This window comes from Lucilia cuprina, chromosome 4 (genome assembly GCF_022045245.1).
Source record: "Lucilia cuprina isolate Lc7/37 chromosome 4, ASM2204524v1, whole genome shotgun sequence".
Classification (NCBI taxonomy): Eukaryota; Metazoa; Arthropoda; class Insecta; order Diptera; family Calliphoridae; genus Lucilia; species Lucilia cuprina.
The window spans coordinates 51,144,070-51,162,549 of NC_060952.1; the positions used below are offsets into that span (position 1 = coordinate 51,144,070).

General features: G+C 29.4%; 1 protein-coding gene across 2 annotated transcripts in view; it reads left to right on the top strand.

Moving 5' to 3' along the window:
• LOC111681668 (tubulin polyglutamylase TTLL5) overlaps nucleotides 1–14,251 on the top strand; it is a 261,613-nt gene extending 247,362 nt beyond the window's left edge. For both annotated transcript variants that reach the window (XM_046948832.1, XM_046948833.1), the window contains one exon: nucleotides 12,126–14,251. In XM_046948832.1, coding sequence (XP_046804788.1) covers nucleotides 12,126–13,892 — 1,767 coding nt within the window. In that variant the 3' untranslated portion in view covers nucleotides 13,893–14,251. The remainder of the gene's footprint in view (nucleotides 1–12,125) is intronic.
• Nucleotides 14,252–18,480: the final 4,229 nt, after the last annotated feature.

Sequence of the window (18,480 nt, forward strand, 5' to 3'; positions counted from 1 at the left end):
GATTTTTGTAACATACAAAAAAATACTTAAAGTATACCGATCGATTCAGAATCATTTTTTGAGTCGATTAAGACATGTCCGTCCGTCCGTCTGTCCGGCTGGCTGGCTGTCCATGTAAACCTTGTGCGCAAGGTACAGGCCGCAATTTTCAAGATAATTTGATGAAATTTGGACCAAACATGATTTTTGGCACAAGGACGAAGCCTATTGAAAATGGTCCATTATTTCACCTAGCCCCCATACAACCGTACCTCCCGATTTGAACTTTTATGCCATAATTACGTCAAATATTCTGCTATCTCTCTAAAAATTGACACAAATAAGTTTTATATAAGTATAAATGACACTGCAGATTTTCGTAAGGATCGGCCTATATTTGACCCTAGCCCCCATACAAACCCCCCTTCAAAAAATGACTTAAACGTCTAAAATTGACTTGTAACCATTTGTATCGCAATGAAACTCAACAAAACTAACTGTTATTTAGAAATATATCCTTTTCCCAAATTTAAAGAGGATCGGCCCATATTTGACCTATATAAAGCCTCATTTACAAATTTTAGTTTTTTATCAATAAATGGCTTAAAAATTTTGGATTTATGGTAATATTCAACATAAAAGTTTCTTTACAAAAAATAAAAATTTTAAAAATATACTCATGGTGTAGGGTATTATATGGTCGGCCAAGCCCGACTATACTTTCCTACTTGTTTAGTAACTTACTTTAAGCTAGTTGGAAAGTCATGCAGAGTCGGACAATTGACTACTGCGTAGGACACCACCATGTTAAAATAGTCAATTGGCTCCAATTTAAATAATCAAAGAATCAATCATAACTACTTGATTAAAAAGTCGGCTTTTAATACATTTAAAGTTAGTTGAGTTGCTGACAGAGCTCATACATTTTTTGTTATTTTAATAATTTCCCTTATTATTGATAATTTCATAATTTCATAGGCACTACGAATGCACTACAAACTTATTGTTATTGTTTATTTTTTATTTTTACATTCATATGTATGTATGTATGTATGTATGTGCATACATAAGCGTACACTTTTTAATGTAACTTATTTACACCTTTTTTGTTCTCCTGCATTGCTCATCCTTTAATAATGTATATATATTTTTTCTAATTATATTACATTTTACAATCAATACAAATACATACATTTTAATACTCCACATAAAAATGAAACATTCCCAATAAGCAAAAACCTTTGAAATGATGTAAATATGTATTTGAAAACCTATTCAAATTTCATACATAGCCTTTGAGAACAAATTTGAAAAATTTTGTTTTCAAATGGAAAATTATGGCCTTCTCAAACAAAAAGGCAGTTAGAAATCAAACGTATTTTTCAAATGTATTTCAAATTTAAAAAAAGGCTAGAGGTAAGCTCGAAACTAAAAAAATTTTCAAACGTATTTCAAGTATTCTTTATTATATTTTCATACATATTTCAAACCCTAATTATAATGCTAACTATTGCAAAATTCATATATTTTTTTACATCACCTGAAAATAAAACATTCATACATTTATTTTAGCATATTTTTCTTTCATATCTCCGATTATTTCTCCTATATTTACCGTTTTTTCGCTCCCTTGCTGTAGAAAAAATGTTCTGTTTTTATTTTTCTAAAATAATTTATTTTTTTAAAGAAACTTTTCTAAGTTCAATTAAAACAAAACTTTGAAAATTTTATAAATATCACATATTATATTTTTTTAAACGTTTTTTGAAATTATCATGTTTATTTCAAAGGCTAAACTTTAAAATTTGAAAACAATTTGGAAAATACATTATTTAGTTAAGAAAATTTTCAAAAATATTCACAGATTTGAATCGATTTTTATTGGGTTAATTTAATATACATACATTCAATAATTCAATTCAAAATGTTTTTATTTCATGCATACATTTTTCCCATAATATACATTAAACATTTATAGAAACATAGATACAAACGTTTTCAATTATTTTTTAAATAAAATTTGCTTATATCTTGCATACATTTTTCATATTTTATAAATTTTCAAGTAAAAATATTGTAACCTCACAGTAGCGACTATAGTGTGTTTCGTGTTTGCGTTGGCATATATGTATATGCTCTGCTTGCGTACATTTCATGTTCGAATATTTCTGCTTGCATTGCTTCAATATTGTTGACTTCGAATAATATGTGTAGGAAAGTATTTTTATATTATAGGTAAGCAATATGAAATATATGTGGGTATTATAAATATGTTAGCGAGTTGCTGCGTAATATATTGTATGTAAAAACATTTTATATATGTCTTTAAGCTGCAATATGCAATAGCTTGTATGGGTAAATATGTTTAGCAAAAATACTAAAAATATTTCGAATGCGAGCAATTAAATATATATTCATAAAATATATTTATATTTTAATATTGCATAAGAGAAAATATGCATTTTGGTTACTAATATATTAGTAATTTTAATCTCTGGTTAAAACATCCGGTTGTAACCTAAACAAGAATCCTTAAAAATATTTATTATCTCATTAAATTTTGTGGAATTTCGATTCAAATTAAAATCCCAACTATAATGTGCATAAGCTGGCTTACGGAAATGTCAAAACCGAACGAAAAGTCTCTCAAGTGCTTAAGAAAATCCGAAGAAACTTTTAGGTGGCTATAATGTACTTAAGTGCATTTAAAACAATTTGGCCCCATTTGCATATTTATGTGCCACACGTAATAAAAAATACATATTTCATAATATTTTATCGAAATAAATTAATTTTCTATTTCCTTCTCTTTTTTTATTTTCTTTGTGTACAATAAAAAACAACTACTTCCCTATGAAGTGTGCGGCCAACGTCGCTCTTTGCTAAGCAAATAAAACAAATTATCAGAATAACTAATTAATAAATCAAACATTTTAATGTTTATTTTTATAAAAATCGTATTTATTTTTTGTATCAGCAGTTTACACTTTTGCATTTATTGCTCAAGATTAAATCACCTCCATTGGGCGCTTTGTAGTTTTAGTACTCAATAACAACTTAGGAGTATTAATTTTAATTTAATCCTTAATTCTTCACCTAAAGATTGGCCCTAAAATGTTATAATTAATAAAAACTGCGGACATACTTTAAAATATATTTTATAATTAAGACAAGTACCACTCAGGCCAAAACGTTAAAGGTAAAATCATGAACTTTTTTTTCTTTGGCAATTTACAGATCCATTACGAAAGTAGTTTTCGTAGTTCGTGTTTTTGCATGAAATAATGAAATAAGAATATGTGCAAAGACTGGTTAAACAACAATTTTGTGTTTTTATGATGCGTTGGATAAGTATGAAGGGAAAACAAAAAACATTCTCTTGTTCTCTATCACAGAGCTTAAAAATATATTATGCTCTTGCCTACATACCTACATTCTTACATATATATGTATATATGAATATACGTATGTTTATTTCTGGTTTTTTGTCCGGTACTTGTTGGGCTTATTTTTCTTTTTTCTTGCCAAAATTTTGTTTGTTTACTTTATTTTATGTGAAAAGAATACACAGAAAGATACTTCCAAATAAATTAGAGTAGGGTAAACGAGAATGTTTTGTTGTTGTGCAAACAAAAATATGTTGATCAGGATGTATTTATTTAATTTTTAATTTTTTCAATACAAATTGTTTGACAAATTTGTTATGAGTTTCTATTTTATTTTTTATTTAAAATTTTATTAAAATGTTTGTTCATTCCCTCGATCATTTTTGAACCTAGTCATAATAAGTTAGCAAAAAGTTAACTTGATTTTTAGTTAAATCACAAAATCCTAGTTTATTATTTTTTTAATTAAAACAACATATACACCCTATGTTGTTTTAATTAAAAAAAATAAACAACCTTTTTAGAGTAAACTGTTACAAAAAATTCGAATCGAATGTTTTTTTTTTGGCTTAAAATGGTTTTAAGGGGTTATACCTATCAACCGAAAGGATATACATATATTTGGCCAAGGATCTAAACTAATTTAAGTAAGGAGTGAGATCGAAAAATTCTTAACATACATATATGTTTATAAAAAAGAAACCACTAAACTTACAGCTTTATTTTTTTTTTATTTGATTCAAATTATTATTACAATTTACAAAAAAAAATTTATAGTTTTAATCACTAGTGATGAAAGTTTGAACCCTTTTCGGAAACCGTTCCATTAACGTTTTTATAGTGCTTTCTGTCACTTTGCTCGAACATGTAGTCCATCTCCGTTTAAAATCTACCACACTTTTGGACACCTTTTTTGTACTCTTCAATTCTCTTTTAACAAGAGCCCAATATCTCTCCACTGGTCTTAGCTCCGGGCAGTTTGGAGGATTTGCCTCTCTTGGTACAAATACCACATTATTGTTCTTGTACCACTCAAGGGCTTGTTTACCATAGTGACAGGATGCCAAGTCAGGTCAAAAATAAGTGGACACATTATGAAGTCTTATGAATGGAAGCAGCCTTTTTTTGTAAACATTCCTTGATGTAAATTTCGGTATTTATAGAGCCCGTTGTAACAAATGATTGGCTTCTTTTGCCGCAACTGCATATTGCTTGCCATACCAAGAACTTTCTGGGAAATTTTGTCTGCTTTTGGGTCCCAAACTTTTCTTCAACCTTCCCTCGAGCATCAGCAACATAAAACTTTTAACCTGGAAGTTGCGAAAAATCTGCAAGAACATACGTTTCGTCATCCATTATGCAGCAAGAATATTTTTTTATAAAACTTGACTTCAATTTCCGTGCTCTGTTTTTGGCCTCTAAATTTTTAGCAGCGTTCCTGTCAGGAACTTTTTGAGCCTTGTATGTTTTTAAACCTGCATTAGCTTTAACTTTTGGTACCAAATAGTCCGAGCACTGAGCTAACCGAGGTGCTTTCCTACCGGATGTGTTGGGAGCTCTTTTGAAAATGCGTTCTATTTTTTTGGCTTTAGAAACTTCTACCTGAACCAGGTTTTCTATCAACTGTTCAAAGTTCTCCCGGTACTGTTTAATAACATTGGAAACAGTTTGACGGCAGACCTTTGTATGCTTGGCCAACTTTTTGTAAGACCAAGTTGGGTTTAGTTGAAAATATTTAATAATTTCAGTACGCACTTTTTTCTGGTCACTCATTTTAATCAGATTAACAAAAAAAAATAATATAATTGACATTACACAAAATAACTGACATGTTTTTCAAAGGTAACTTGATCAAAAAAAAAAATCAAATAATACTTTGGTTGAAAAATGTAATGAAAAACGTGTGTTAAGAAGTTTTCGATCTCACTCCTTAAATGTCAATTTTTCAAGTTTTAAAATGTGTGATATGAAACCTAAGGACTGTCTAAATAATAAAAGAATTTAATTTATTTATTTTGAACACAAAAATATTAATAAATTTGGTTTCTTTTCATAATATACCTAAATTCCAATACTTATGTAAGACGCTGCACAGTGGGGCAGAATGAAAATTTTTTGAATATAAATCTGGCATTTCTAAACGGCTGATCCGATCGGGATAAAATGGCGTGAGCGTAGCCAAGGAGTATTCGAGTTTAAGTTTTGAAGATGAACCCCGCAGATGCCTCAGGGACGGAGCTGTGGCGGCTCAAAGTAGGGTACCTACGACATGTAAAATTTTTAAACTCGTGCCATTTTTTTGTTTTTCACCCAAATACAAAGATTTTTATATTTTCTGAAAGCGCTTGACGAACTACTTATCTCTTACAATACCCGAGTTATAGGCATTTAAAAATTTAGTGATACAAAATTTATCATACCTTGGTATGTTAGTTAGTTAGACAACAAAATTTCCAATAATATACAAAAAATTTCAGATCAATATCATTTACAGATCCAAAAATATACGTTTTTTAATTTAAAAAATCAAAAAATTTTAGATTTTTGTCCAAAATGTGTCTTAACTCTTTTATTAATAAAATAAAATTTTCTTTAACAACATATAACAATTTTATAGTTTTCTAAAAGGTATCTTTACGCAGAACGCTTTGGAGTAAAAAACTTGTCCTATTTTTTGAAAATGTTGCCAATGCGTCCTTCCGAATATGACCTATTTTTTATCAAAACTTCAACTTTGGGCGACATGTTCTAAAATCCCAAAGCTGGGATCAGAAAACTGAAAGCAGTTTTGGAAACCTCAATATATTTTCTATTAACTCCAAAAGCATTTTCCCAGCCCTGAAAGAAATGTGGACCCTATGGGCAAAAATGTAAAAAATCCCATTTTTGGGATTTTCATTCCTATTTTTGGGAATTGCGGGATGCTCTTTGACCTTTTTAATTTTTTTTTTTTTTTGCATTTTCTTATTTGAAATGACAAATTTAACAAGCGTTGAAGATTTCATTGAGTTTTGTTCATAAATAAAGATTTTGTCATATATTACATATTTGTTAAATTTCTAAAACTATGATTTATATCAAAATTTTAATAGGGTCGCAGATAGCTACAACAATTTAGTCTATATTTATCCCTTAATATCTTTTTTTAGTTAGATATGGAAATTCTCGACCCTTTACCAAAATATTCAAGCCAATATCTTAATTACATTCAAAAATATGTTAATTTAAACCTGTGTCCTTTAATTTCATCTTTTTATATTTTAGTATTAAGTATGACAGAACATACATTTGGTGTTGAATAAAATATTTGGACAAATTTTAAAAATTATTTAGTTAATCATTTTATTAAAGACTATAACATTGTATATACAATAAAAAATATATAATTTTATTATGAGCCACGCACAACAACACCTAAATCACCCCACACAAACCACCTTTCCCGCCAACCGAAATATAAAACACAATTTAATACAATATCATCAGTTAGTATAATAGCTTTTTTATTTGAACTGTTTATCTTAAACATAATACAATTAGTTCTTTCAACCTACTTATATAGTTAATTCCTAACACTACTTATTTTCTATAAAATAATCTGTCATATCGGTATACATATCCAGAAGGTAATATAAGTCCTTTAAATCTTCCTCGTTTTGAGATGATAGAGTTTCATAACAAATCCATCTTTTTCGCATAGTTGAAAGAACAGGATCAGAAGATAGAAGTAAACTATTAAAAAAAATCTTCATTCTGTGATTGCCTGGAGCATTTTCTTGAGCTGAAAAGTTGAACATGCTTAAAATCTCGATTCCTCGCTTCCTTTGCTTCTTCTGTTAACTCTCCAAGTGGAAGAATATTCAATTCAATTATTGTTTGACCATGACACAATACTTTGTGTACTGTTGTTGTTAGTTCCCTCCATGGATACAGAGATACAAGTAATTTAGAAATTTCAGATGTATATTCCCCAAATCGATTTCCATTAATTTTATGTTTACTATGCAGTGCCATTAAAATAGTGTTAACTCTTCGAAGCAACTCCTTGTCGATTCCAGTTATTTTTGTAGTAATTTTAAAATCACGAAAAAACCTTGTCGCCGTATTACCGCCATTTGTACTACCGCAACTTGGAAGTGGTTTGTCGATGTTTAATCCCATCTGAACTTTAAATTCTTCTTGGATTCTGCTTTTTTCCGCAGCCCTCAGTTCTTTCAATTCTTCATTATATTTTGTTGATTTAGTAAGATTCTCTAGCACACTTCTATATTTGAGGTCGTATGCTATGTGTAAAAAGTAATCCAAAAATCGTATTGTGGCATGAAGAGGTGAAATTCCGAAAGACAGGACTTCTTCATTAATACTTCTGCTTTTGTTTATATTTGAGAATTGCGACTTTTTCTCATTACATATTGAGCATCTCCAGAAGGAAGAAGTTTCTGTTATGACATTGCTGACCTTTCCATCAATCATTGTTAAGCTTAGCTGATATGATACGTTAATAGAGAATTCCTTTATTTTTATGCAAATGGGCTCCAGTGCATTTATTTTATCTTTTAAATATTCCACTAAATCTTTTGTTGTTTTTTTTTTTGACTCCTTTATATATTCAAATCCAATGGGTCTACAAAAATTGTTTGAACCCGGAGTTGTATTGATCCATATATCTTCAAATGAATTTCCGATGCTTGACGATGATGGATTAAGGGAATATGAACGAATTCGTAATGGCACTAATGATGACATAAATACACTTTTGTAGTCTGCTAATGTCCGACTTTCACAAGCTTGTTTGTATTCTGGAAGTGCTGATAAACCGTCACATCCCCACTTACACATTAAGACAACATCACAGTTATGAATTTTCCTTAGTTGGTCTTCTGAAAATTCTGACACAATTCTTGATGCTGTGTTTTAGAGCAAAGATAATATATCAATACCAGCTTCTACATCATTAAAAGCAATAGGTGATGGTCGGATAGTTTGTTTTTTTCCTGGATCGCCTTGTATGATGGTAATATATTGTGTCCTTTTTTATGCAGAGCTTTCCTTAATATTTTGTACTTATTTCGACTGAGACCCAGTTCCAACACAAGCGCTATTACTTCCTCTTCAGTAAAATTTGATTGTGATGTTGGAGTTGGTATACTTTTCACAATTCGCTTAAGTCGTTTTGGTGATGCATTAGGAAGAATAGTTGCAATATGTACGGATCCATAGGTTGGTTTTCCTTTTTCAGCATTTCGTTAAATTTATCAGCAATTTCCTCATTTGAGATTGAAAAAAGTTTTTGTGTGACCCTCTTTTTTTACCTTGAACATAAGTCTTCGTATGACTTGCAAGGCGCTCCTGCTGATGTGTTGTAAGTTGAGATTTCCGTAGTAGTTTCCATCCAACTACAAAATTTTAATCAAAATTTCTTTTGATTTCCATCCACAGACTTACTTTTTACATCAAAAAGTTTTAAAAAGTTTTCAATTTTTGATATGCCTGTTTTGTCTACTTTTCTACTATATGTAATTTTTATATAATTTGAAATGTCTTCAATTCTTTCTGGCCCTTTTGAAGATACACTCCATAAAACGGAACACAACTCTTCATACTTTAATGTAAACTTCATTGTAGATTTATTAAATATAGTACTTAAAATCTGAGAAGTTTACTTATATACCAATTCTTGTCATTTCCGATACAGGTATTCCAAAGTAAAATATTACGAACTGCCTACCTATTAACATTTAGGACTATATTACTATAACTTGTAATTCAGTCATTGATATTTCTTATTAGTGAATGAATCGAAATTATCATTACCTGTATATTTTTACCTACATGATCATAAACGAAACAGAACGAAATGATCTGTCGAAAAAATTTAGGAAAAAAATAGTTATAAATTTCTGAAAATTTAAGCATAGAAAATAGGTAAATATAAGATTTAAACATGTTCTGTCATATTTAATACTAAAATATGAAAAATATGAAATTAAAGGACACAGGTTTAAATGAACATATTTATGAATTTAATTGAGATATTGGGTTGAATTTTTTTGTAAAGGGTCGAGAATTTCCATATCTAACTAAAAAAAGATATTAAGGGTTAAATATGGACTAAATTGTTGTAGCTATCTGCGACCCTATTAAAATTTTGATATAAATCATAGTTTTAAAAATTTAAAAAATATGTAATATATGACAAAATCTTTATTTATGAACAAAACTCAATGAAATCTTCAACGCTTGTTAAATTTGTCATTTCAAATAAGAAAATGCAAAAAAAAATTGAAAAGGTCAAAGGGCATCCCGCAATTCCCAAAATAGGAATGAAAATCCCAAAAATGGGATTTTTTACATTTTTGCCCATAGGGTCCACATTTCTTTCAGGGCTGGGAAAATACTTTTGGAGTAAATAGAAAACATATTGAGGTTTCCAAAACTGCTTTCAGTTTTCTGATCCCAGCTTTGGAATTTTAGAACATGTCGCCCAAAGTTGAAGTTTTGATAAAAAATAGGTCATATTCGGAAGGACGCAGTGGCAACATTTTCAAAAATTAGGACAAGTTTTTTACGCCAAAGTGTTCTGCGTAAAGATACCTTTTAGAAAACTATAAAATTGTTATATGTTGTTAAAGAAAATTTTATTTCATTAAAAAAAGAGTTAAGACACATTTTGGGCAAAAAAACGGCAAAAATATAAAATTTTTTGGATTTTAAATTAAAAAACGTATATTTTTGGATCTGTAAATGATATTGATCTGAAATTTTTTGTATATTATTGGAAATTTTGTTGTCTAGCTAACAAGAGAAAATTTAGTCCATTTGGTCCAAAATTACGCCCGGTATTCAAAAAAAGGCGGACCAAGGTATGATAAATTTGGTATCACTAAATTTTTAAATGCCTATAACTCGGATATTGTAAGAGATAAGTAGTATGTCCAAGCATGTTTTTTTCAGATTTCGTCAAGCGCTTTCAGAAAATATAAAAATCTTTGTATTTGGGTGAAAAACAAAAAAATGGCACGAGTTTAAAAATTTTACATGTCGTAGGTCCCGTCCCTGGGGCATCTGCGGGGTTCATCTTCAAAACTTAAACTCGAATACTCCTTGGCTACGCTCACGCCAAATTTTATCCCGATCGGATCAGCCGTTTAGAAATGCCAGATTTATTTCCAAAAAATTTCCATTCTGCCCCACTGTGCACTGTATATTTAGGTACACAGTTTTTCATTAATCGTTATAAAAACAAATAAAGCAGTACAATTAACTTAAATACCTATAACAACAAATGAAAAACAACACAAAACAAAACATCATTAAAGTAAACCTAACAACTAAAAAGCCTAACAACTAAAAAGTCAAAATATTTTTCCACATACTTACGTATTGAATGCAAAAGAATGATGAAACATCTTTTGTTTGTGAAGAAATTAAAATGAAAAAAAAAACAAAATATGAGAAAACATTTGTTTTCATTTTTGTAAAGTAGCAAATAAACCAAACAACGCACATATGAAAATAAGAAACAAACTACAAAAAGTCCGAACACATATTAGAAAAAACAAAAAACAACATTAATGAGTATATACTTTAATGAGAGTGATGAGAAGGCCTCTCAAATTTATACATTTTACATTTTTTACTTCTCAAAATTCATATACGTGAATATGTACCAAAATAAAAAAATAATAATAATAAAAAAAATAATAATAATAAAAAATAATAATAAATGTTTACATTTAAGAATCCTTAAAACGAAAACAATTCTTAGCTATTCATTTGCAAAAGTGAGCATACAACAAAAAGTTTTAAAAGTACACTCGTGTCAATTTATCATAAATGTTTAAATTTATGTGTTCATAAAAGAATTTTTCTGAACCCTGGTTGGTTTATTTAAAAATTGCTGTTAGTGTGTGATATTTTTGATTCCAATTGACCCAAAATAATATATTCATTACTTATACAACATTGGCCAAAAATATCGACAAAATTAGTTATATCCCTAATGTACATACTCTTTTAGTTTCCATTGGATTTTTATTATACCCTACACCACTATAGTGCTGATGTTTGTAACATACAAAAATATTGGTCCAATACCCACCTTAAAGTATACCGATCGATTCAGAATCATTTTTTGAGTCGATTAAGACATCTCCGTCCGTCTGTCCGGCTGGCTGGCTGTCTATGTAAACCTTGTGCGCAAGGTACAGGCCGAAATTTTCAAGATAATTTGAATGAAACTCAACAAAACTAACTGTTATTTAGATATATATCCTTTTCCCAAATTTACCGAGGATCGGCCCATATTTGACCAATATAAAGCCTCATTTAGAAAATTAAGTTTTTTTTTAGTTTTATAGAACTATATATGACACTACCGATTTTTGTAATGATCGGACTTCATTTGACCCTTGCCCCCATACAAACTCCCCTTCAGAAAATGACTTAAAGGTCAAAATTCACTTACAAACAATAATGACACTTTAATTAAATTCTAGATAAATAATATTGAAGTAGACTTAACTTTCCCTACCAAAAAACTTTACTCCCCCTAAAAAATCTCTCTTTTTGCCAAAAAATAAAAATATTCCGAAATAAAGTTAAAAAACAAATCAAATGCTTTATTTTTTTAAATAATCCCCATTTTTAACATACATACTGACTGGCGTAGTGTATCATATGGTCGGCTTGTTAAAAAATAAATATGAAATGAAATTACAAAGTATTAAGTGTGAAACTTATTTTATTATTTATTTTCAGCCTGATCAGATACCGCAAGACGAACAAGTGTTGGTTTCTAAATATGTTGCAGATCCGTTATGTATAGATGGCCATAAGTGCGATTTACGCGTCTATGTATTGGTAACATCATTTGATCCATTGATAATATATTTGTACGAGGAAGGTTTGGTTCGTCTGGCAACTGTAAAATATGATCTTAATGCTGATAATTTGTGGAATCCGTGTATGCATTTGTGCAACTACAGTATTAATAAATATCATACGGACTATATTAAGTCTAGAGATGCTCATGAAGAGGACGTTGGTCACAAATGGACATTGTCAGCACTTTTAAGGCATCTTAAATCTCAAGCCTGCGACACCAATTTGTTAATGGCAAACATTGAAGACCTTATTATTAAATCTATTTTATCGTGTGCCCAATCTATCATATCAGCATGTCGAATGTTTGTCCCTAACGGAAATAACTGTTTTGAATTGTATGGATTTGATATATTAATTGATAACACCTTGAAACCTTGGCTTCTTGAAGTTAATTTATCGCCGTCAATGGGTGTGGATAGTCCGCTTGATGCTAAAGTAAAATCTAGTCTTATTACTGATTTGCTAACCTGTGTTGGGATTCCTGCTTTTAGTCCTGCAATGCGTGCCCACTATGACAGCAAATGGTCAAGATTCCGTAATGTTACATCTTTTAGGCGTACAAGTTCAGCCGAACCTGCAGCATGTAGTGGCACTTCGAAACGTACTATTGCGTCCGTTGGTGGAATTATAGCCGGTAAACAATTAACTCTCGAAGAGCAGCGAATTATCCGCAATGCAAGATTGCAAAATGCTCGTCGGGGAGGTTTTGTTAGAATTTTTCCCACTCACGACAGCATGATACGCTACGGAAACTTCTTGGATGCAACGACAGGTATTCCGATGTCCACACCCATTTTGCAAGGACAAAATTTTCACACGATGTTATTACAACATAACTACAATCAAATGTTGTTTCACCACCTTTATACAAAACAATATAAAAACGATGAATGCAAGTATGCGAATTCTTTTGAAGAGCGTATAAGTCAGTATGAACGGGCATTAGAAAATGGTACACCTATATTATTTCAGCCCAAACGCGTTGAACCTAAGTGCGAAGAAGAAGGACAGCGTCTCCGTAAACAAATTCTCAAGTTGATTGATAATGGTTCCGAACTAACACAGTTGCAAGCTCGGCAGACTTTTGGACTATATTTAGAAGCGATTTTGCGACGTTTAACCCAAGATTCCAAAGACTGCCATGAAAAAATTATTTTAAAGTTTCTAAATCGTATAGGGGGATCTGTCAAAGCTCCAGTGTTCTTTCGAAATCCTCAAAACATTCGAGTTGTGAGTAAGGCTCGTTCAGCAATGGTGGCAAAATTGCTTGGAGATTTTCTTGAACAGTATAATCGAGATACCGAGGCATATGTGGATGCTTTCGATCATATTGGCATGATTCCTTCGGATATCTTTGATGAATTTCTAACACAAGCACAAGAGGCAGACTTAGAGGCAGTGCTAGCACTTAATACAAGTCTCACAGGAAGTATGACGTATCTATACAATAGATGTGGAACATCAGTACCCTCGACACCTCCGATACCTTCAGGTGTTCATGGGTTTCTTAAAGCCCTACCGTCAATGGTTGTGTGTGGGTCTGGTGCTAGAGACTTTAACAAAAGCGACACTTACTATAGGTCAAATGTTGAAAAAGAATCGTTGCACTTTCGAAACAAAAAAGATAGTGGAAAAAAATAAAAATACTTAGTAGCGCGACATAAACGAGAAATGAAGGCACATAGCAAGTATAAAAAACTCAAAAACTGGTAAACGAGTGCCTAATTTAGATTTATAAACCAATATTTAAGTGATTAAAATGTGTGCTTACTTACATATATCGTTTAACAATGCTTTATTTGAAATTATCAGGAATACTAAAAATTTGTGATATTAAATGCTTGAGGGCTTTTAAAGTGATCAATTATCGATACTGCATGAGACTAAATTTAAAAGTTAAAGAAAATCAAGTAAACATTCAACGAACACACTAGGCTTTTTTTAAATTTTATTATTAAGTAAATAAATTCAAATTTTTAAAATAAATTTTCTTCTACATACATATAGTTATTTATATCAACTAGGAAATATTTTAATTATTTACAAAACTCCTAATTTAGTTATTAATAAAGCAAAAGTTGCAATAATAATAATAATAATAATAATAATAGTAATAATAATAATATACTAATCTATTTGGTTTTTAAATCATCAACCTAACCCACATTGATCTACTAATAAATTTTGTCAAATATACCATTTTTATGAAACGACAATCATAAAACACAAATATGTATGTATGTTCAATCTGCAATCGACTTTTTAGCATACATACTTTGTTGTGTTTTTTGAATAAAGATGATCTAACCCAGAAAAAAATAATGCAAGTCATACTTTACAAACCACATTTTAATCGTATCTAGAAATGCGATTATATATTTTTCGCTTTTTTAAACAAAACTGTTCTTACATATGAAAACCCAATTAAAAAAAAGCAAAATACATAACTCAATAAAGCAAACAGCATCCAAACGTACAAAACCAAATACACAGCGTAATAAAACCAAATACATCTACACACATGTACATCTTTTTCCGATTCAAAATCAAATTTTGGTGAAAAGCCTATAAAATTTACATACATAACCATGTCATTAACATTCAAATATAGTGCTTCTTAAAATAGTATTTAATAGTATTCCAATTGTATTAATTTTTTGGCGTCAGCTGTTTACACTTTTGAATTTCCTGCTCGAGTTTAAACCACCTCCATTGGGCGCATATTTTTGAAGATAATTTAACAATTTTTTTTCCTAAAATTACGAAATTTTTATACTGAATAAAATTAGGAAACTCGTTCAGAGTTTTCATACTGAAATTAACATACAGTGTCTCACATAAGTATTCGAATTTGGTGGTACTTTGAAAAGAAACATAATTTAATAATATGTTTGTGTTTGAAATTAATAATTAAATTTGTTATATTGTTTAGAAAGTCCCAAGATATAATATCGCACTCTTTAAAATTTGAAACATTACATTACATGAAATTACATTTACCTCAATTGATTTAACTTTTTTTTTAAAAAAAGTCCATAAAATTGCCTCACAAAAGTATTCGAATTTTCCACCATATTTTACGAAACACAAAAATTATAAACGAGTGGTTTTTTGCTTAAAATTGTGTTAAGGGTTTACTATCAACCAAAATTGTTTATTTTTGTCCAATTTGTTCCACAATTTTGGATTTCATGTAATATTAAAATGGCGATTTTTGACCATATTTGCAATTTTTTTGCCTTTTTTTTCAGAAATAAAACCAAACTTTAATATGAGGATTTAATACCCCACTTGGGGTATGTAAATATAATAATTTTTGTTATAAGGTTCTGTACTTAAAAGATCCAAGAAGTATTTTTGGTGTCGTTCTTCAGTTTCAAACTGAATTGTATGGATCTTAAGTCCCTTTTCGTACCACTATTGTCGATATTTTCCGACAAAGTTGGCTAGTATACATTCATGTACATATGAGCACTAATATATTTTAAATTTTCAATACATTATATTGGTATACAATTCCAAAACATGCCTTTACAAAACGTCATCCTATACAGTAGATTTCAAATTTTTACTATTCGAAACTTTCACGCTTATGTTGCCCATTACAATAACACTGTAAGTCCAAAATTTTGGGTTTAATTTGATCATAGTAATCAATATTTAAATTTTTGAGTTAGACCATAATGATATAGTGGCATGCAGCCTGGACGTCATTGGTATATAAAAATAATGATACTACCATATTGAATGGTGTTTCTGCGAGGCATGTTTGGAGTTGTACATTGAAAACTTAAAATATATAAAAACTGATATATAAAAGAATATATACAAGAAAACTTTCCCCGAAAATTTTTGACCCTTGTATTATGAAAATGGACTTAAGTTCCAATATATTGAATTAGCGACAGAATAATGATATCAATAATATATCTTGGATATTTTAAATACAGATTCTTGTAACAAAAAATACTATTTTTAGATACTCCAAGGGGTCTATTAAATCCCAATATCAAATTTTGGTTTTATTTCTGGAAAAAAGAGAAAATACTACAAATTTTGCCAAAAATCGCCATTTTAATTTTATATTACATAAAAAAGGGTACAAATCCCCAAAAATTGTGGAGTAAATGGGTCAAAAATATATCATAAAAGCATAAAAACCATTCGATTCTAAAATTTGTGTTTCGTATAATATGATCAAATATGAAATACAAGAAAAATTCGTATACTTTTGTGAGGCAATATTATGGACTTTTTTTAAAAAAAGCTAAATTAATTTAAGTAAATGTAAATTTTTCAAGTTTTAAAAAGCGTGATATCAAAGCTAAGGACTGTCTAGACAATATAACAAACTAATTTATTTTTTTGCACACAAAATATAGTATTAAATTTGGTTTCTTTTCATGGTTTACCTAAATTCGAATACTTATGAGCAGCGTTCAAATATGCAGCACTAGCACCACCTCTCTTACATATGACTATAAAATAAATATGAAACTTTATCATTTTTGTATCACTTTGCCACTAAAAATTGCAGTACATATATATTCGTATTAATATAAAAATTGCAACTCGTGTTTGCAATTTCTAGTAGCAGGCAGACATAATTGCAGGCCAACACAAATATATTTTTGTGCTTTAGCAGCGCACACTCAAATTTGTTAAACTAATATGGCGAGTATCCTAGCAGAAATGTAACTTTATTTTGGTTCTGCTACTGCCAGTTGTAGTTTTATTTATTATTTTTTTGCATTATTGATGCTTCAATTTGTAAATAAACATATGTAGGTATGTATGTAAGTACACTGACAGTTTTATGACATTTCATGAGCTCAAATTCAGTATTACACTTCACATTTGTACGCATGTATGTATGTATGTATGTATGTATGTATGTATGTATGTATGTATGTATGTATGTATATATGTATGTATGTAAAAATATTTAAAGTCTCTATCTGTCATTTCCATGAAAATAAGATTTTGATGGCAAAATATCTCGCATCAGTGACATCAATTTCAAAACAAAAAATCTTTTTTGGCAAATTTATAACAATTTTAAAGTTTCTCTATCTTAAAAAAAATCAATGCAAAACTCTATCTTATCCAAAAATTGCTTAAAACACTATTATTTTAGACAATTTTCTGTTGAAAAAAAGTGTTTTTACGAATTTGGACATGCTGAACACAAATCCGTAAAAATATTTTTGAATATCTTATAACATTGATTTTGGACCAAAACTTTAAAATTTCTTTTTCAACAATTTGGTTTATATTATTTCATTAAATTGCATAAAATATAATATTTATTGATATTAAATTAAATAAAAAATTTATATTTCTATGAAAAATTCTCTAATGAAGGTTGAAAATAAAACTTCGTAGAAAAAAAGCTCTATCTGATATAAATTTGTGAATAATTTTGCAAATAATGCAAAATTTTAATTTTTTTATATAACGATTTACAATATGGTCGTAATAATATATTGTAAAAGAAAAAAATCAAAAATCTTTACGAACTAGTAAAATAATCAGTTTTTTGCTCTCCTGAAAACTAGTGTTATTTTTGATAGAGACTATTGAATATAGTCCCCCGATATATTTTTAATGTATAGTTTTTTATTTAACTTTATAAAATTTAATAACTTTCATAAATATACTATTAAAATGTAATTAATCTTTAAATTGTAGAACTATACACAAATATTGCGAATATTCAGGAGGCAATTCTAAATATTATCGCCGGCTCGCTGAGGAGTTTTTCCCTTTCGACTTAGAATTATCTTGTACAACAAACAAGACATTAATACTGTTCATTCGTGCTGCTAGAAATTGCTGTGTAACGTCGCAATTTTTCTAGTTAAACATAAAAACAGAACGGCAATGTTGAATAACATTGAAAAAGTTTAAATATTTTTAGTATGACGAGTGATAAATATGTGTATTTTGCGGCAAATGCTGACTAATAGTAAACACTGCTTATGAGAGACACTGTACATAATCATTGTAAATCAAATCATGCGCTTTCATATTTTTTGCTGGTAAACATTGACGAGAGACACCATCAACGTAGATTATGTTTTTGTTTATCGTAAAAAATTCGTTTTTAAAAGCACTTGGAAAAAATTGGTATTTGTTATTAATTTCAAACTTTCATTATTCGCAGAAAAATTATTGTATGATCACTCACAATTTACTGTCATATAATTGAAAACGTTTCAGTTGCTTT